The 20,794-nt window shown below is 41.2% G+C and overlaps 1 protein-coding gene and 1 long non-coding RNA gene across 8 annotated transcripts in view; one reads left to right on the top strand and one right to left on the bottom strand.

Moving 5' to 3' along the window:
- RABGAP1L (RAB GTPase activating protein 1 like) overlaps nt 1-14,777 on the top strand; it is a 765,821-nt gene extending 751,044 nt beyond the window's left edge. For all 7 annotated transcript variants that reach the window (XM_082704397.1, XM_082704401.1, XM_082704404.1 and 4 more), the window contains 4 exons: nt 343-426; nt 3,892-3,963; nt 8,303-8,500; nt 9,607-14,777. In XM_082704397.1, coding sequence (XP_082560523.1) covers nt 343-426; nt 3,892-3,963; nt 8,303-8,500; nt 9,607-9,759 — 507 coding nt within the window. In that variant the 3' untranslated portion in view covers nt 9,760-14,777. The remainder of the gene's footprint in view (nt 1-342; nt 427-3,891; nt 3,964-8,302; nt 8,501-9,606) is intronic.
- Nucleotides 13,685-20,762, bottom strand: LOC309850484. Its single transcript, XR_014304266.1, has 3 exons — nt 20,443-20,762; nt 15,207-15,766; nt 13,685-14,058 (listed from the first exon to the last, which is right to left on the bottom strand). It is a non-coding gene; the product is annotated as an uncharacterized lncRNA (long non-coding RNA).
- Nucleotides 20,763-20,794: the final 32 nt, after the last annotated feature.

Raw genomic sequence — 20,794 nt, 5'->3', positions numbered from 1 at the left:
TAAATAAATAAAATCTTAAAAAAAAATAAAGTCTTGAAAAAGAAGATAGCTTCTGAAAGGAAACGTATTTCACAACATATTTATAAAGTGAGTGGTAAGGATAAGCAGTTTTGTAATGGGGCTGCTCCATATGTCTTATACGTTACAGGAGAGGAAGATGTCTGCATCTCCGAAGATGATCAGGCTTTCAAGCTTGACTACAGCTTCAGTGAGGAAAGTTTATGTAGCTGTAGTTGTTAACATTGGCCTTGACCGAATCAGGCCGACATGAGTATAGGTGTTCACGGCAATCCATTAGGGTTTTAACTGAGGCTTGGTGTTTCTCCTCCTCTGTCTCCCTAGCTAAAAGAAGTCTTCCGGAAACAGCTGGAGAAGGCTGAGTATGAGATAAAAAAGACCACAGCTATCATTGCCGAGTATAAGCAGGTAACGAGCCACTGGGCTTTGGATTGTTATAAAAGTGATTATTTGAATTGTTTTTCTTTGAGGGGGAAAACAATATTTTTGTCTTCAGAGTTCCCAAAACAGTGATTGCCGTACATTCATTTATTTCTCCTCCGAAATAAACAGCGGTTGGATGTGCTTGCTGATAAGGCGGGAGGTGTCACTGAGCAAAATGATCTGTTGACTGCTTACAATGTTTGATAGATTCTGAGGAACAGGAAGGTTGATCATTACCACTGGGATCTTGTCTCTGTGCTCCTCAGAAGCGCATTTCCAGTAGACCTCAGGAGTAACACTTTGCCTCTTTGCCAAGGACTAAAGTTTAGTGATTGTAGCAAAAAACAGTACCCAGGGAATCGGTGTATCCTTCGCTGTCACAGTATAGAATGCGGGAGCTCCTTTTCCCATGTGGCTGTGTGGCCTTATCCAGCAATGGCCAAGGCTAGCGGGAAGCCTTTTTTGGGGACACTTTGATCACTTAATGGAGGGCTTGCTTATTACCTTGAGGATATTCCAGGCTCCATCACCCGAGTGCTCCCAGAAAACCCTCATGCCACCCTGTGTAGTATCGTCTTGTCTCTGCTGCCCATGCTGGGACACGGCAAGGACTCTGCATTGCTGAGAAACCCTTGAATGGGTTCCTCGAGGGACTGAATGTCACCTGCTTATCCTAAGAATGTCCCTGGGATCCCCTGCCTCATGTAGGAGTTTGAAGTCAGATTGGTATTCTTTTTAAAAATGTGCTGCTTATGAATAAAATTTGTGTTCCAAACACACACCCCCCCGCTTAACCTTGCCAACCAGAAATAGTTACTGTAATATACTGAATATATATTGTTGCTGTATAAATAAAAATGTCATTTATATTGTTTGTGCTAATTTTTGCAGCTGATGCACTTCATATATTATGAACATCTTTTCAGAAGGATTTTTCTCCTTCATGGAAGATTACTTAGAAATAAGGCTTCAGAGCTGATACTCTCTTTGCTGATAATCAATATGTGTTTATTTAATACCTGCTAGCTGAGAGGCTTGATTCTTTGGGGGAGTAAAAGATGAATTAATTCAATTTCTCTCCTTCAGAAGCTGATTTTGTAATGGGGAGATAACACTTGTGCACAGATAAGAGGAAAGGGAACTTACTGCCTATGGGAAATGAAACCCTTCCTGGAGGAGGGGTGATTTGCGTATGTGGAGGCAGTGAAGGGGGATAGGAGTAGGGAACAGAGGAATAGCCCATGCAAAGGCATGGAGGTAGATAAGTGAACAGAAATAGTTTTGTTTGTCAAGAATTTCAGGGACAGAAAAAGAAGCAAAGATGAGTTAGGTTCCAGTTCAAAGAAGGGCTTTGGGTTAGGCAGAGGAATTTGGATTTTATTCTGTTTACAGCAGGAATGTTTGAGCAAGAAAGTGGCATAAACAGGGACATGTTGTTGGCATCGATCTATCCTAGTGAGAAACATGGAACCAAGTGGAGAGACCCACTGGCAAAGATACAGACAGTAAGAGGCTAACCACAGAGTCCAGGTGAGAAAATAGCTTTAAACTAAAATAAGTAGTAATGAAAATGGAGAAGAGGAAGACGCAAAATATAGTCATTTTTTTGCTGGACAAGGGAAAAGACTGATGGTGATCCCGAGATTTTCAATTTGGGGACTAGGAGAGGGATGATGAGACATTAACCAGTCCAAGGAACAGTAAAGACCAGATGCCGTGGAACTTGCCATCACTGCACATGGGTTTTGTTTTTTTTCATCACCACATTAGGCCATGGGTGGCCGCCATATGCAGCACTCTTCAAAATAGTAGTCCTTGCGACTGTTCTTGAATATTATCTGGCAGGCACTGCCAGTAATGTAAAAGGCAACAGACCCATCTGTCTGAAGATAATTAGGATATAAAATTTAATCCAAATGCATTCTATAGTTGGAATTGGCTATGATTGGCTTTATTTTGGAATCTTCAGGGTTACTTGAAAGGATATATGGTTTGCCAAAATTATTAGGGAGATTGCTTCTTTTTCACATCAGCTAATACAGTCCTATTCATTATTTCCAGGCTTGGATCTGGAGAAATTGGAAACAACTCCACAAGCGGGCCCTGGTCTCTAGAGCCTTTTTAAAAAATTTATTTATTAGAGAGAGAGAGAAAGAGAGCATGAGGAGGGGGATGGGGGAGGGAGATACAGACTCCCCACTGAGCCTGGAGCCTGAAGCGGGTGGGGGGAGTCAACTATTCAACTATCTAAGGACTCTATCCCAGGACTCTGGGATCATGACCTGAGACGAGGGCAGATGCCTTCAAAACAGACATTGAAAAAAAAATCCCATGGGTGCCTGGGTGGCACAGTTGTTTAAGGGTCTGCCTTCAGCTCAGGTCATGATCTCCAGGTTCTGGGATCAAGCCCCACATCAGGCTCTCTCTCTCTCTCTCTCTCATAAATAAAAATCTTTTTTTAAAAAAATGCCTGTTTTGTCATAGAGGTAGCTCTTTTATATTTTTAGTTCAGATTGCATTTTAAAATTTGACATCCCCTAACTTTTTTTATTCTGTTTTTTTTTTTTTTTTCCAAAACAAAGATTCATATGTCACTCAGGGAATTGGAACATCTAGAATTTTTTTTAAAGCAAATAGTTTCATTCGTTTGGTTGGTTGGTGTTGGCTTTGAAAGCACGTATTTCTACCTACCCCTACTACTTGGTGTTAGCACCTTATTTCAGAATCAATAATGAGATTTTCTTTAATGAGCACTTCTTATAGGCCATGTGCCATATTGAATCCCTTGCATACATTTTTCCCCCTATTGATTATCACAGCATAGCGATTTGTATTTATGAGGGAACTGAAGCTTAGAAAGGTTAGTGAATGCGCCCAAGGACACAGTGCTGGAAAGAACTAGAGCTGGACCTCACGCTTGTCATTTCACACCATATTGCCAAACCACTTGATCAGAATTTTAGTCTTTATTATTTTCTGGGCATTTTAACTCTGTTTTATCCATCCTCTCTGCCACTTTTAGAGGAAACTTGAGGTCATTGAAAATAGAGACTCTTCCCTGTGACAGTGCACCAGAGAAGTTTCTGGTCCAGAATTCTTCTCATCCCATTTCCAGAATGGAACTTTGCACAAAGTGGATCCCCAGCAGAGATTCTGTAGATTGATTCCAAAAGAGGACAGGAATTCATTGGAAATAGCCACAAAGTCTCGTGACAGAAAGAAATCAAAACACCCATGTGCTCTTCTACTAATTCAGATGAAAATACACTTTCCGCGTGGAAAACACTCTCAGGCTTTCCGCTGTGTGTGGACTGAATTTGCGGGGCGGTTCTTTCGCAAGGTTATCTTCTGGCCTCGGAGAAGCCAGAGCCACCCGTGAGTGGTTACACAGTGATGTGCACATCAGAGCTGTTCCGCTTCCTAATAAAGACACTCTTTTCTTTCCTTCAGATCTGTTCCCAGTTAAGTACCAGACTGGAGACCCAGCAGGCCGCCAGCAGGGAGGAGCTGGAAGTGGTTAAGGTGAGGCGGAGCGAGAACGCTCGGTGCTGTGGCTTCTTGCAGATTCACGCAGTCTTACGTCAGTACCCGTCAATACCCGAGGGGAAGCCCCGCCCCCCGTGCGTGACCACGCCCCCGGCGGCCCGGGTTCTGACGTCACGCCCACCCTGCCCCTCTCGGAGGGTGGAAAGCGGACTCTGTCTCTGGCCCGGTGTGATGCTCCTCGGTGCCCGCAGAAAGGCTGTGTTCCCATCAATGTCAGGGCTTGTCGCAGGCAGGTCGTGGGAGCTCAGCCTTGTCACAAGAAGCTCCTGAGCATTCTTGCTCGGTGGACGCCTGGGAGCCCTCAGCATCCCGACAGGGCCAGAACTGATGTGGCTTCGGCGTGGTGTGCCACCGGGCCGCATTCTCCCCTTGCTCTCTACCAGTTTTTTGGAGGTTGTTTTTAAAGGAAACTGTAGGATTTCTTTACATGCTGCCCCCTGGTGGTGAAACTCCTTTTGCTGCCTACGTGAGAAAAGCAATTGCTAATTCCCGTAGAATCCACAGCCCAGCAAATGAATCCCTGTTCTCAGAAGCAGTGCTAGCACAGCCAGTTCTTGGGACCTGCGTGCAGAAACCAGACGTAGTTCTCTTTGAGTATATTCAGGTTTGATGCTAGTGTATAAATGCATTCTAGGCATGTTAGCATATAACTGAACGACTGGGACAAGTTATTTACCTCTCTAAGCTGTATTTTGGGGCCTGTAAAATAGAGACAACATTATCCACCTCAGCCGGTTATTTTGAAGATTAAAACAAGTGCTTATCTTAGTGGTTGGCACACAGTAAACCCATAGTTTTAGAACTTTATAAACTGAAAATCTGAGACATGAGATCTGAAAGTATGAGCCTTGTTCTGACTTTGTAGTCCAGGTGTTTTTTTCATATTTCCTGTTCTAAAATAGTCTGAGATTATTAGTGACTGTGAGGTTGGTCATCTCCCTGCCCAAACCTGCCAAAATTTTGGGCTCATGTCTTCCCTCTCTGGTCTACCTTTACCTTCTTCCTCCTTGGTCTTTATCATCCTTTTTTTTACACTAACACTCAGTTGATGATGTTCCTTGGCATAAAAGGGTTAACTATCCTGAACTAAAATCTTCATGTAAATATAAATGAAAAGGATGTATACGGGTCACTCAAGGCTTTATTGAGCATCTATGTGGACAGCTTTTAGACTAATGTTTTACAGAAATTATGCATAACAAAAAGTTTAGAATTTCCCTACAGAAGCAAGTTCTATGTATGCATGTGAAATATTTAGGGAATAGTACAGAGGCATGTAAGTCAGTGCTGAGTTGGATGACACAGACAAGCAGGGTTTTGAGAAAGCAAAATCATAAGAACTGCAGACCAAAGATGACTTTGTAGAGGAGGCTGGACTGAAGCAGGACTTGTATTAGAAGATTTCTAGACTTCTGTTAGAAGGATTTAGAAAGAACATTCTGGAATAAACTGTGACTAAAGACCCAGAAATTAGAATGAGTCTCATTAAGGAGGCTGATAGTATTAAGGGATAGAGGGAAATACTGAATTTTATAAACAGTAGACAACTGGGTTGTCTAATGAAAGGCCGTGATATTCAGGAAGAGGAACCTGAACTTGTTTTGGCCGAAAACAACGACTAACACCTAGTAAACACGTCCTGTGTGTACTTTTCCAAAGATTATCCCATTTTATCCTCTCAGCTTCCTGTGTAGGTAGATAGTATTATATCTTTTTCTTATTAAAAAAAAAAAGATTTTATTTATTTATTTGAAGATAGAGGTAGAGCCCAAGGAGAGGGAGCAGCAGGCAGAGAGAGAAAGAGAAGCAGACTCACTGATGAGCAGGGAGCCCAATGGAGGACTCAATCCCAGGACGTGAGATCATGACCTGAGCTGAAAACAGATGCTTAACCGACTGAGCCACCCAGGCGCCCCTATTATATCTTCTTTTTAATGACTTATTAGGTCTTGTTTTTACTGACAGTGATTACCAAAACGGGTCATTCATGATCTCAAGGTCACAGTGAGTAGTAATGCTGGGATTTGAACCCTGGGAGTGACACCCTACTCTCCATACCCTTGGTCACTGTATTGTCCCATAGCCTCTTGCCCCAACGCCACTTCCCTTTCATCTCTTGTTTGGCGTGACGCTGTAGGTTTTGATGTTTCCATCCTCCTGTAACACTATTCTCCTTTCAGGTAACCCTTTGCACTGGAGTTAGAATGAGCTCTCCCCGGGATAAATGTGATTTTCTCACTCTGTGTATCAGTTTAGAATGAGATTGGCCACAGGGAGGAAACCCAAAATAACAATGGCTTAAACACAAAAGATGTTATCTCACTTAAAAAAAAAAAGTCTAGGGCTAGAAAGATCCTGGGTTTTTATCAGCAATCCACACAGGTCAGGTATCAGTGACCCACACCCTCAGCATGGGCTGCATCTTCAAGGTTACTTGAAAGTCAAACCTGTCACTGGAGTGACCTCCATCACACCCACCTTCAAGGGTAGAATTTGGGGCCCGAAGAAAATGCCAGAGCCCACCTCCAGCTGGGTGAGCTCTAAGTGGCCTTCCTTGAAGCTCCATACCACACTTTGCTGTCCTGGTAGAACTGAATCTCATGGCCACGCTGAGTTTAAGGGGAGCCTGGGAAATGGCAGCTTTTAACTGGGCAAACTGCCAGCCCACATGAAGTCAGAGTTGTGTTAGTAAGGAAGACGGGGAGGTGGACGCTGGCTGAGACCCTGCAGCCTCGTGAGGCTCAGTGCTCTCTCTCCAGCGGGCAGCCCAGGTTGTAGGGAGTGCCTGCGCTGTAGGACGGAATCGGGGTTCCATAGCATTACATTGGGGCCACAGACAACGCTTCTCACTTCCTGCCTCTTGCTGCTCTGCCATTTCCTCCCTGCTGGAGCTGCTCACACTCCCCACAGTTCTCTGAAGGGCCAGCAGCTTTGCACACAGCAGTTCAGCAGTTCGCCCTGCTGAGATGTCCTCCTCCCTTGGGGAGCCTGTTCCGTCATGCGGTTCCTCCTAATAGAACTGCCTGCCCAGCTTGGGAAACTTTTAATCATTTAAGACCCAGATCAAAAGCCACCACTTTTAACATTTTATTTAGTCTACCATAAATACATAAAACTAATACTTGCTGTTTGCCTATTTAGTGCCAGTAGTGGGCTAATTATTCTTCCAGGTTCTGAAGAGGCTTACAAGGTATCTTTTAAGTGTCTAATGAATATTAATCAGGTAGGAATCGGAAGAGTACATTAAGGATGGAATAAGAAAGCAATCAGGGTGTGTGTTCGAATGAGCAATGGGTATTATAAAAGACTGATGAATCACAGACCTGTACCCCTGAAACAAATAATATATTCTATGTTAATTTAAAACAAACAAACAAACGGAGCAATCAGTAGGAGCTGAGAAGGTGACTTCTAGGGATTCAGGCCTGGGATGAGGAGAGCTTGGGCCTGTCAGAGAAATAATGACCAGCTGAATATGGAATGAGGGAGAAGGGAAAGAAGATGAGCCCAGAGTTCAGGCCTAGATGGTGGAGACAGGCATAGTGACACAGAAATGTGGGGAGAATTGGCGTGTGTGTGTGTGTGTGTGTGTGTAGAGAATAGTTTCAGTTATGGACATACAATAATATGTAGTAGTACATTAAAATAGAGATGCTCTGTAATATCTTCTAGCTCTAACTATTTTTGGAGCAATTGTAAGAAAACAAGAGCACCACTGTCTTGAAGAGTTGCTTTGCTCGGTGCTGCGCGCCTGACTGGTAGGCCAGACATGAGGCAGAGTTACTTGGATTACCTTGAACAATAATGATTCTCTTTGCTTAAAGCTGAACCGAAGGACAGGACATAAACTTCATTGCAAGCATAGATTTAGGTCAGTCACAGTGACGTTTCTCAGTCTCCTGTGGACTGGCTACTTATGCTCTGAGTTTCTTCACTTGCAGGGGGCATGGGAAGAGTACGCGGTCTTACAGGACCTCTAGGATTCAGGAGACACTGCTTGGAGAGCCTATGGCATGGAGCTCTAGAAAGACTAGTGGCAGCACAGAATTTCCAGGACAGGTTTCACAGAGATGCTCTAATAGTTTCCATTTCCAGGGAAATGGATACTCTGGAGATGCTTTATAAGCAGCAAGGAGCACTGAACCTGAGCAACTGAGTTTTGTGCTAAAGCCATTTTGGCTGCAGCGCAAGAAATACAATTACCTTCAGAAATGGGCTTGCCTTCGAGGACCACAAGCAGCGTCTACGTCATGTTTCTAGAAGTGATTTCTGCCATGAAGTCACTTGATGTGGGTTCTCTCTTTGGCTATTTCAGGGTAAAATGATGGCCTGTAAACACTGCAGTGACATTTTCAGCAAAGAGGGGGCCTTGAAGCCGGCAGCCGTCAGCAGGGAGGAGCAGGGGGTGGACCTGGATGACGAGAAGGACAACCTGAAGAAGCAGCTGAGGGAGATGGAGCTGGAGTTGGCGCAGACCAAGCTGCAGCTGGTGGAGGCCAAGTGCAAAATCCAGGTCGGTGACCGGAGGAGGGAGGCGGTCCATGCTATAGGACACGTTCTCGTCCTTTGGCTCCATCCATCCAGCTCGGCATCTGAAGAGGTTTCCACATATGATGAACACATTTTTTGCCCACAAATGTGTCCTCCAGAGTCACATTTTACATCATTTTAAAAAATTATTTTTAAGATTTAATTTATTCAGTTGACAGAGGAGAGACACAGCGAGAGAGGGAGCACAAGCAGGGGAAGCAGGAGAGGGAGAAGCAGGCTTCCCGCTGAGCAGAGAGCCCAATGCAGGGCTCAATCCCAGGACCCTGAGATCATGACCTGAGCCAAAGGCAGAGGCTTAACACACTGAGCCACCCAGGTGCCCCTACATCATTATTTTTAAACAGTGACATAAACACATAGTTTTAAATAAAAGCATAATAATTAAAATATCCTACGAGAACTTAAGCATATGCTTTTTTAGCTTATCCTGAGATTTCTGTTGCCAAGGTCCCTTCTCATCGAACTTCAGCTGCTGTGGTAGCTGATTCTGAAAATGAAGGGCCAGACCTTCTCTGTTGTCCTCCTAACAGGTGGACATTGGCTGACACCCATTCTTTGCTTTGGGAGCTTTTTCTCCTTCATCTTTACTTGACTTGACCAAATCCCTTTCCTCAAAAATCTCTGCCCATATGTGAAGATAACATAATTAGGAAAATAGTCCTGGTTTCTGATGGACTATTCCCCTTTTCCCTTCTCCCAAAGTCCTTGCCTACCGCTATAACCCGCCATGACTCTAACCATGGCCCCTCTAGTGACCCTGAATGGTTTCTGTGCTGGCCCGGGATGTTCTTGGGGTGAAGGCCATGTGTTTGGAACTAGAATTCAGTCATGCTTACAACATCAGCAGAAGTTCTGTCCATCCATATATTTGTTGTTTCAAACATGTTGTAACCTAAACCTAAATTTGGACCAAAAACATTGCACTAAGAAGCCAGTTAAAATCTCTAATGAGTTTTGTGGGAGGACAGCTGCAGCTATACAGAGCTGGGGATTCCATAAAACTATACTTTGGGGGTTTTGGGGCAGAGAGAAAACACATAATTCAGATGATTTTCTTTTCTTAATCAGGAACTGGAACATCAGAGAGGAGCGCTTATGAATGAAATCCAAGCTGCAAAAAACTCTTGGTTTAGCAAAACCCTGAACTCTATCAAAACGGCCACGGGCACCCAGCCACTGCAGCCACCGCCCGCCACCCAGCCACCCAAGGAGAGCACATAGTTCCAGCCTCCCCAAAGCACAAGAGCACAACGATCAAAGGGACAGAGACCCAGGAGGAATCTCCCGGTATCCCTTTGCAGGAAAGTAGAGGAGGCCAGAAAGCAAGCCAGGATCTCTCAGTAGCTCTCACTTGTTCTCGTTTGACTCTTTGCAAAGGGATGTTATTTAAACTGACCTGAGTTATGTTGAATTCCTGCTTTCGAGCTTCTCATGGAAGACCAAGTTCCGTTCCACCATAGTATTACCCATTATTTCATATGCCTGATGTTTAGTTGGGAATAAGTAATTCAGAACTAAATGCTTTTAATTTAGAACTAATTATTCATAATTACTTTTATCTTACATAAAAATGGAGATGTCTTTTATTCCAAGGTTGAAGTGATAGGATATTCATCACAGCAAAAAAAAAAAAAAAAAAAAAAAAAAAGAAAAGAAAAGAAAAAAGAAAAAAAGGAAAAAAAAAGAAAAAAAGATTGAAATCTAAACCTCTTATCTTTTCAGGATTTATTCAGATAAAGCACACTGTGGGACCATTTATGACGACTGTCAGGTTTCTTCCTGAAAGTGACTCCCTGGAAAACAATAATCCTGTCCAAAGAATAAACCTGGGATTGAACAGTCCTCCCAAAAAGAAAGAGTTTATTTTCATTTTCTGTTGCGTATATCTGGAAGTGAAGTGCCAAGAACCATGGAATAAGATAGACTATTGAGAAAATAACCTAGAGGAAAGGAACAGAAATTTTGATAAATGCAGGATAAGATAAATCATTCGGCCCTAGTATTCCAACAGGTCCTTTTGAGAAACTCCACATGTGAATTGCTGATTCCTAAGTCTGAACACAGTTGTGACTTCCAGCAGACTTGAAGTCAGAGGTGGCTACTGTGAGTTGCAGCATTCGGGAACCTTTACTGGAAAAGCCCAGAGAGACCCAGGTTCAGCCAATATGCTTCAAATGAAATAGGGACATAGAGAACCAGGGACAGAGTATGTCATTTAAGGTTGACATATATTTGCTAAGTAAACACTAATATATTCTACCTTTTTAAAGTTACAAAATGGAAAATTAAGGTCAGTTTCACTTCATCTTAGTTTATTGTTAGACAACTTGAACTATTTCTGTATCTCCCTAAAAATGTGCCCTTGGTGCCCCAGATGAAGAGATGCAAATGCATTGGTAACATTTTTGACTGAATATAAAATCTTTAGAGAAATACTTATCTCATGGAAAGGTAAAGCTATTGTTTAAAAGTTGGTGGAAAAAGTTTTTTTTTAAATTATATTTAACATATAATTGAAGTCTTTGAATTGAACATATATTTAACATATAATTGGAAAAAAGAAAACTATTTCCACCAACTTTTATATATATATAGTCCTTGCAGGAAATTCTTTGGTAACAGCAAAACTAATTTTCCCATTTTCTAAACTAGTTTGGAGGCTTTGGTCCTTTTATGCCAACCAAACCACCATCAGCGATGTACAATAACATTTATTGATACTCATCCTTCCCTTCATTGTTGAACATATTCTTTGCAAAGGATCTTAAACTCTGTAGCCAGAGTGATTCTCATTGTGCCATATGTTGCAATGAAAAGTTACACATTCTTGGAAGTACAGATTAAATAAGAGCCATCTCAACTCCAGGAGCATGCACTATTAAGTTGCTCATAGTAGATAACCTTCCTCCAAAATGATCATTAAACTCTAAATTAAGTTCTCTTCATTGGTGTTTATTAAATCATCTACAACCCATAAAACTGATAATGGATGTTATCCTTTATTATATTTATCAGATACTTTTCTTACAGAATTGTGTTTTGTCCTGATGTCTTTCATTATAATATTCATTTCCTTGTACCAAAAAGGAAAATAATCCAGCATTCTGAGTGTCTGTGTTGACGCTGATGTTCTCTACTTGGTGATTTAGAAAAGGTAATCTTTTTTTGTTGTTGTAAAATATAATGGCTAGAAAATTGCATCTTGGTACTTATTTCTGTAAGTCATTTAGCATAATTTTTTAGCTTTACTGGTACTTTATGCTTTGATTACAAGAAGCCTTGTACAAGTTGCCTTATCAAATGGCCAGCTCAGTTAAAGATGTTCTTTTGTGTTGTGTGAATCTCATAGTTTTACTGTACAGAGCTCTTTTTAACTTTCAAAAATCAGCACATTCCACAGAATGCCTGAATTGCATAATTTTCCTTATGTGGCAGTTGAGGGAGAAATGGAATGGCTGGAAGTCCCGTCCTCACCTGTCTGCCAGGCTCAGTTCCAGAGCCCCTTACATTTTTTTCTTTAAACAAAATCACCAGGTACATACATTCCAAGTATATAATCTTTTACGTTTTCTCTTAACTCTTTCAGAAGATTTTAATGGCAATCTATAGATTTTTTTCTTTCTTCTCCAGTTTCATATCATTCTTAGTTATGTGTATTGGTACCATACCGTTCCTCACTGCAATGCCTTTGGGTCAGTTGCAATACTAGATAGAAAGGAAGAAAATTTGGAATTTGGTTTATGATGTGTTTATTCATTCAACATGTTGGAATAGCACCAGCCCAGCCACGTGTCCTTTCCCCTGTATTGTTTGAAAACTCAAACAATAAAGAACTGTTAGTTTTAATTTCACTTATTTTGAAATATATTTGAAAAATACTACTCTTCTCTTGAATTTCTTTTAGAAAGACATCAATCAGCCCAGATATCTAGGAAATTTCCAAATATTCTAGAGTATTTTTCATCTTTTCCTAGGATATGTTATATAAAACATTCCTCCAGAAATCCAACACTTGCAGCATTCTGAAGAGTGATGATTTCTCTTCTCATTAAATTCTGCAGAATAAATGAAAGGAGTGAATTTCAATTTGATACTTCAGTTCATTAGCTTTTATATCTTGAGACTCTTGTTTAACACATTGTTTGAAGCTGAAAAAAAAAAATAACCAGTTGAATTTTGCAGTGCATTATGTTTGCTGGCTTCACACCCTGAGCCATGGCACAATTTGGTTATATTTAATTACATACAGTTTAATGCAAAGAAATTCCCAGTTACCTAATGCTCTGTGAATGGGTGCCTATCAGGAACACTAAGGGAATGTCATAGAGGCCTCTGGCCTCTCCTTCCATACAACCACTCTCTCTTTCCCTCTCCCAGCTATTCAGTTCATAATTTCTTCGTTGGCTTTCTTAAATTTCCAAAGTACAAAAGCAATCTTTGTACTAAATGTTGGGATAGTTAATACTAAAATTTATCTTGTTTCCCACCCCCCAATTTTTCATCCTTTTGTACTGTGCATTAATATTTATTTTTCTCAAACCGCTACTCCATTTTCTTAAAATATTTTCCAGTTAATAACTAGTGGCTTTATTTCCCAGTGAAAGGGAGAAAAACAAGAGAATGCACAGTTTAGGGCATGAAAGATCCTAAAAAGAGTGATCAGTTACTGAGAATGAGGCCTGCTCAGGTAACTGAGGTAAGGGGTTGAGTTTTCTTTAGCTGAAATCAGCCAGCCCACTCATGATTCTGCTAAGGCAGTTGTCTGATTTCAGGATCCCTTGAAGGGAAAAGGGAACTTTCAAAAAATTAGATACCTTGGTTTTTTTTTTTTTTTTCTTCCTCTGGGAAAGAATACTTTTAATTACTTAGCAAGAGGATTCTGTTGTACAACTTACTCTTTAAAAATACTCAAACTCTTAAATACCTGATTTTCTTGCTTCAATGACAAGAAAATGAATGGATGAATGCTGTCGTTTGAATACTGTTTGACTTGCGTGTGTGCATGACTGGTAGAATTTTACAGACACAATCCCTGCCTCTTTGTATGGGCAGCCACCAAGCCAGTGAATACACATGTGGCCAAATGAGAGTTCAGTGGCCTATGTTTTTTACTCCCAGATATAAAACTGTTTTTCCCCACTGGTCGCCATGCTGTTGCTACACTGAACTAGAACTGCTCCAGAACAGCCTTCCTCTCTTCTAGTGACTTCCGTGTAACACAGGCAAAGCCCTTCATTTTAGGAATTTCCTTCTCTCTCAGAAGTGGCCAAAATGAATCCTTCCACATGGGCTGCACCTCCCCAATGATGATCATGAGTTTTAACGAAAAAAGCAGATGTTTACAAGTGGCTCAGTGACTCCAGTCAGCTGTCAGGTGTCCCCTTCCTAGCTTCCATCTAAAAGACTACATGTCAGGTTTATTTCCAGAGGAATTTGTTACCAGTTATAAAAATATCTTCATCAACGTGTCCCATTCTTCCCATCTCCATCTTTGGTTTATCATTGGTAGTGTTCTGAAAACTTAAAAAAGAATCATTCAGTAGAACATAAACATTTTAAGTTACATTCTTTTTTCATTGACAGGAAGTTACTATGTAAAATCTTCCATTAAAATGTGATTTTAATAACTATATATTATATATGGAATAAAATATAGGCAACTTAATTATAAGTATACAAATGCATTAAGACTCTGGTGTCATGAAAGCACAAGAACAAAGCTAGAGATGGTCCCAGAATCCAAGATGACCCAATAGCCTTTTGCATCAATTTGTCCATTTTTGGTATTTTGCATAATGTATGGATCCTCAGTTCAAATGAAGGGAGAAGTTTCTCAATCAGCATCACTTCCTTTCTTTCAACTCCTACCTTTCCCTTGCTGAGGAGGTAGTAGAAATTCTATACCGTTTATTTTTAGGAATTCTAATTTTGTCCATGACTTCTCTAATGAAAACAGGTTCTAGAACAAAGGAATTGATTGGCTCAAACAGTGCTGACTACAAAAGAAACATGAGGAATCAGCCTCTGTAAACACTGACCAATTAGATGTTTCCATAATTCCATGTATTATGTATAGTACATGCTATCAGTGTAAATGTACTGCTTGTTAAGAAAAGTGCAATTTATTGTACATTGTCCCAACAAATGTTTACTTTTATAACAGTTATGAACTTGGATTAGTATCTTGTTTTCATGTGTGAATGAAGCCTTGTGAAATAAACAGATTCAACCAAGAAGGTTGTTTTTGTGAGTCAGTGATGTTTTCAGTGCTTTGTGTTGCCCCTTTGGCCCCATTAAGCAGTAGTAAACATTGATTCTCAAGTTCATATACCTCTTTTTTATTTGTTTCTAGTTGACTTTATAAACATCTGAACCCAATGTTTATGTAACATGTTTTTTAAAAAAAGATTTTATTTATTTATTTGACAGAGATCACAAGTAGGCAGAGACGCAGGCAGAGAGAGGGGCGGGGGGAAGCAGGCTCCCCGCTGAGCAGAGAGCCCGATGCGGGGCTCGATTCCAGGACCCTGAGATCATGACCTGAGCTGAAGGCAGAGGCTATAACCCACTGAGCCACCCACCGCCCCTCTGTAACACTTCTTAAGAGACCCTAGACTCTGGTCCATTTAGAAAGAACCAAGGTGGCAGGAGTTTGCTGCAGGCTTTACCTTGCCAGAAAGATCCTGTGCACAGCAGCACTGATGAGGGCCCTCTTCTCTCTCTAGAGATTCCTTCATTGCATGGAACAGACACCCTCACAGCTAGTTTAATAGTAATAGGACAACTAATTAAAAGGAATAGGTGTATTCGTCTCAAAAAGGCCAAACAGTTGGGCTTGAAGAGGCACTGGGATGAGGATTGGAATGCCATCAGGAACCGAAGCCACCGTTTTCAGGCATGCTTCTGCTCATCTTGCCAGGTAATGCTTATCAGCTGCTGCTGCTGCTCCCTCTGAAAACAAGTTTTCCTGCTTCTAAGTGCACACCTAGCAAGTTCACATTTTCTCTTCAAGTGATCAGCAGAGATGGACTAGCATCTTGTGTCCCAATTCCAAAGTCTCATGGAAACCAAACTGGCTAATCCTGGGTGAGGTAGTTGCTGCAAGTCTTTCAAAGTACAGCACAGTGGGTGCTAGCATAATTTAAGCCGAACTCCAGAAAGGTTCTCAAAAGTGGAGGCAGAGTGCAGAGAATCCCAATTTGCATTTTGTTCTGGGAGTCCATGGAACCTGAGTGAAATCCAAGAGATGAGTCAGCTCCTCTTAGAATTCAACATGTATTAGGAATATTAAACAGACATTGTAGAATTACAGTTTGTAGTTCAAACCACAGACCTCTTTTGTTTGGCACATGTGGTATTTTTTTTTAATTTTTGTAGTTTTGTTTGTATTTTGGTCATCTCTATACCCAACATGGGGCTCAAATTCACGACCCCGAGATCAAGAGTTGCATGCTCTTCCAGCTGAGCCAGCCCGGCACCCCTGGCCCATGTGGTGGTTTAAAAAATTAGAAATGTTACATAAAATGTAGAACAGCAAAATTATCCAGAAACTATCTACTGACTTGATAGTTAGAAATTATGAGTGTTCTTAACATGAACAGTAAATGAAAGTCACTTTTCACTACTGAAGTTCCTAGACTTAGTGAAGTTACATGTTAGATTGTAGATTTATGTCCAGAAGGAATGCAAATCCCTACTTTTCTCTCTTCAGTGGACTGGATACTCCAAAGGTAATATATGGCTGATTACCCTGTCAGATATCAGCCAGTTTGTATCCAACTTTGCAACCTTACACTAACATTCCATTATTGCAGTGCCTTGGAGCGCCTGGGTGGCTCAGTCCAACTTTTGGTTTCTATTCAGGTCACAGTCTCTGGGTTGTGAGATTGAGCCCTGCATCAGCTCCATGTTCAGCGGGGAATCTGCTTGAGATTCTCTCCCTCTGTCCCTCCCCCCAACTCTCTCTCAAAATCTTTTAAAAAATAGAAATAAATTACCTCTAAGGATCCATTATGCAAACACTGCAAACACACTTTGATAACAATGTTAATATCTTATTGGTTCCCTCATTAACTGAGTTGAATAAAATATTTATCATGTTCCTTTTAAATTTGCATGGGATTCTTGATTTCAGCTTTTTGAAAGTCTACTGTAATAGAACTTTTAATAACTGTCAAAGGGAGACAGAACAAAATCTTTTAAAAGTTTACTTGTAAGGAAAAATTGCAAGGAAGTTCAGGCTTTAGCACAGGCTCATCAAATAGAAATTATAGTATTTAAATGACAAAAACAAGAATAAAATACAGATTACCAGGTCTAATTAATTCAAGCAAATTTACTGACTGCCTATTGTGCCAGTCTCTCTTCTTAGTGCTCAAAATGAGGTGAACAAGAAGATCCTTACTCTGTGAAGTTTTAACTTTAGCACAGAATTTTTCTCAAACTCAGAGAAATACTGACATTTTGGGACAAAGAGTAATTTCTTTGGGGGGCTATCATGCATACTGTAGGATATTTAGTAGCATCCCTGAGCCCGCCCCACTAGATAAGTAGTATTTCCCCACTTTTGACAATCAAAAATGTCTCCATGTTGCCAGATGTGGGGGGGGGTAAGCAAAATGTCTACCATTGCTCCCCAACTGAGAATGACTGTTGTAGTTGGCAAGACTAATAAATTGCAGGTAGTAATAAGTACTATGAAGAAAAACAGGGTAAGAGGGTGGAAATGGTGAGTGGTGGTGATGAGGTTGATGGGATGATTTCTGATATGTAAACTTGGCTAGCCTACACTCCCCCTCCCACTCCATTCAGCCAAATACTAAGTGTTGCTGTGTGAGTATTTTGCACATAGTAATTTAAAATCTTAATCAGTTAGCTTTGAGTAAGGGAGATTATCTGGGATAAACTGGGTGGGGCTAATTGAATCAGTTGGAAGGCCTTAATGCTGGGCTGTTATTTACTTGAGAGAAGAATGGAATTCTTCCCTCCCTGGCTTCTGTGGAAGAAAGCTTCAACATGTTCTCAGGGGGTCTGCCTAGAATCTGTTCTTGCTTGTGTGGCCTATGAATTTTGGACTTGCTTAGCCAGTTCCAACAATTGCATAAGTTAATTCCTGGCAATAAGTATCTGCTACTGATTCTGCTTCTCTGATTGAAACCTAACCAATATAGCCAAGAACAGCCCTTTTGAGTTACTTTTCAGAGAACTCAGTGAAGACATGATCTATGTGATGTTCTGGAAGAAGAGCATTCCAGAGAGAAAAGCAGAGTACAGACTTCGAGGTGAGGACAAACTCCGTGGATTCAAGGGCAATATGCCCTAACCCTAACCAGAAAGGAGGGGAGCAGTGAGAAGAGTTCTGTGAGATGAGACATAATACTCATAAAGGTAAGATCAGGTCACGTAGTATACTGTAGGTCATGGTAAGGAGTTTGTACTAAGTCTAATAAGCCCAACAGGAAGCTATTGGGAGGTTTTTACCAAAGGGATATAATGATTTGAAAAGATTACTCTGGCTGCTCTGTGGAAAACTATCTGTGGTGGTGATGGGTGGGGAAGAAACCAGTTAAGAGGCTAAAAATCCAGATAAAATAATTATGGCTTGGTCTTCAGTGGTAGCAGTGGAGGTTGTGAGAAGTGGTCTGATTGTCCACATATTTTGTAGATAAGGCCAGTAAGTCTTGCTACAGGATGGGAGTTAGGACCAGAGAGTGAAGACTCAAGTATGATTCCTTGGCCTGAGCAATTAGGAGCAGGAGGTAACCATTCACAGAGCTAGAGAATAATTGGAGAAACTGATTTGGGGTATAAAGAAGATTGGGAGGAGATTTCGGGTGTGTGTGTGGGGGGGTTGGTTTTGTTTATGTTTTCAGATAAGCTAAATTTGGGGTACTTCTCAGACATCCAAGCAGAAACAGAGTCTGGAGCTCCAAGGAGATGTGTTGCTGAAGACAATGATTTGGGCAATAGATGGTATTTAAAAATCTTCTAACTTTTGTTAAAAATAGAACTACCCTGGGGCGCCTGGGTGGCTCAGTGGGTTAAGCCGCTGCCTTCGGCTCAGGTCATGATCTCAGGGTCCTGGGATCGAGTCCCGCATCGGGCTCTCTGCTCAGCTCAGGGAGCCTGCTTCCCTCTCTCTCTCTCTCTCTGCCTGCCTCTCTGTCTACTTGTGATTTCTCTCTGTCAAATAAATAAATAAAATCTTAAAAAAAAAAAGACTTAAAAAAAAAATAGAACTACCCTATGACCAAGTAACTGCACTACTAGATATTTACCCAAAAGATACCAAAAATGCTGATGTGAAGGGCACATGTACTCCAATGTTTACAGCAGCAATGTCTACAACAGCCAAACTATGAAAAGAGCCTAGATGTCCATCGACTGATGAATGGATAAAGATGTGGTTCATATATACAACGGAATATTACACAGGCATCAAAAAGAATGGAATCTTGTCATTTGCAACAATGTGGCTGGAACTAGAATATATTATGCTAAGCGAAATAAAGACAAATACCATATGATTTCAGTTATGTATGGAACTTAAGAAACAAAATATGAACACAGGGGAAGGTAGAGAAAATGAGATAAAAATAGGGACACAACCCCTAAGAGACTCTTAACTATAAAGAATGAACCCAGGTTTACAGGATGGCATAAAATGGGTGATGGGCATTAAGAAGGGCACTTGTTGGTATGAGTACTGGGTGCTATATGTAAGTGATGAATCACAAAATTTTACTCCTGAAACCAATACTACCGTGTATGTTAACCAACTTGAATTTAAAGGTTAAAAAAAAAAAAAAAAAGACCAGCAATATAAACAAACAAATAGATAATAAAATCTTCTATTTAGGCTATCAGGTGGTAGGTAGGCAGAGTTGCCCCAGGTGCATATCAAGCAAATGAAAAAAATCACTGCATTAGGTCAAGCTTTCACGCAGTGTAATGGGCTCTTCATTCCTATTTAATTAAATATAAATAATTACAGGCCTTAACTGGACACTTTTTTTCAAAAAACATTAATAACTAACATACAACAAATGCACTGATCTCAGGAGTTAATTCTATCAATTCTGACAATTTCAGTGTAACATTTCACTTCCTCGGAAAAATTCCCGCCTACTCGTGTAACCTACAAAAAGATTGCACTCCAGTTTATACCTCCGTGAAATTTCTACAAAGGGAACATACCCGTAAACAGGACATTATATAAACCTCAAATGCCTCCTCGTGGTTCTGTCATTGACCTCCCTATCGTAGGGAAGATTATCCTCTGATTTTTAACACCGTAACTAACGACTTTTGTTGGTTTTAGACTTCATTTAAACAAAACCAAGCGACATAAACTCTTCTAGCTGGCTTCTTTCCCTTAACGTCAGGTCTGTGAGATTCAGGCAAATTTTAAGTAACTGTAATTTGTCTATTTTGGTACCACATTCCAGAGTCTTCACTATAATGGCCAGCCTGCACTTTTCTAGTAGCTTTTTCCTTCTCAGACTTGATTCTAATCGCTACCACGGACGATATACAAAGCTGAGTGAGGGTTATTTGACTTCTCAGAGGTTACTGTTTGTTCCCAGCCCTGCTGCGAACGTTTTATGGCTGCCAAAAGCTAAAATAATATGAAAAGAGGAGGAACATAATGTAATCCCCGAAAAACTCGGCCTACATTTTCTCTGGTTAACAGCCTCAGTTAAATCCAATTCAAACCGGGGTTAGAACTAGAGAGTTGCAGAATGTTCGGTGAAGGTTTCGGAAGTACCGTTTCACCACTTCTAAAGTCAACAAAAAAAGGCGGGGCCACAACTGCGGCGGAAGACTGGTGGGGGCGTCTGGCGTTAGCCTCTTTAACCCTTGGCTGCTCTACTGGGTCCCGTCACGTGGCCAGAGCAACCTCACCTCTGGTAGCGCTAGGTGATGACGCCACCACATCGCAGTTGTTAAATCGTGATGATGACTCCAGAGGGTCATAACCCACTGAAGCCGAACTATTCCCTTCAGGGTCCTCTACGCTAAACGTCTTCATTCTTTTCTGTTTCAACATAAAAATGCTGCCCCTTGTCCCCCTTTTTGGTCCTTTTCTCACAGACGCTCACAAATTAACCTCGGACAAGATGGCTGCCTAGCCAACCCGGTGCCCGAGAAGGGAAGGAATCAGCTGACTTTCTAGTCAACTTCCGATTTCGATCCCGAAGACCGGTACGTTATTTCCGGGGTTGGGTTAAAGTACGTCAACGAGCGGTTCTGAGCT

This window comes from Mustela nivalis (genome assembly GCF_964662115.1).
Source record: "Mustela nivalis genome assembly, chromosome: 16".
Classification (NCBI taxonomy): Eukaryota; Metazoa; Chordata; class Mammalia; order Carnivora; family Mustelidae; genus Mustela; species Mustela nivalis.
The sequence above is the reverse complement of the archived record's forward strand: the minus strand, read 5'-3'. Positions and strand labels throughout refer to the sequence as shown.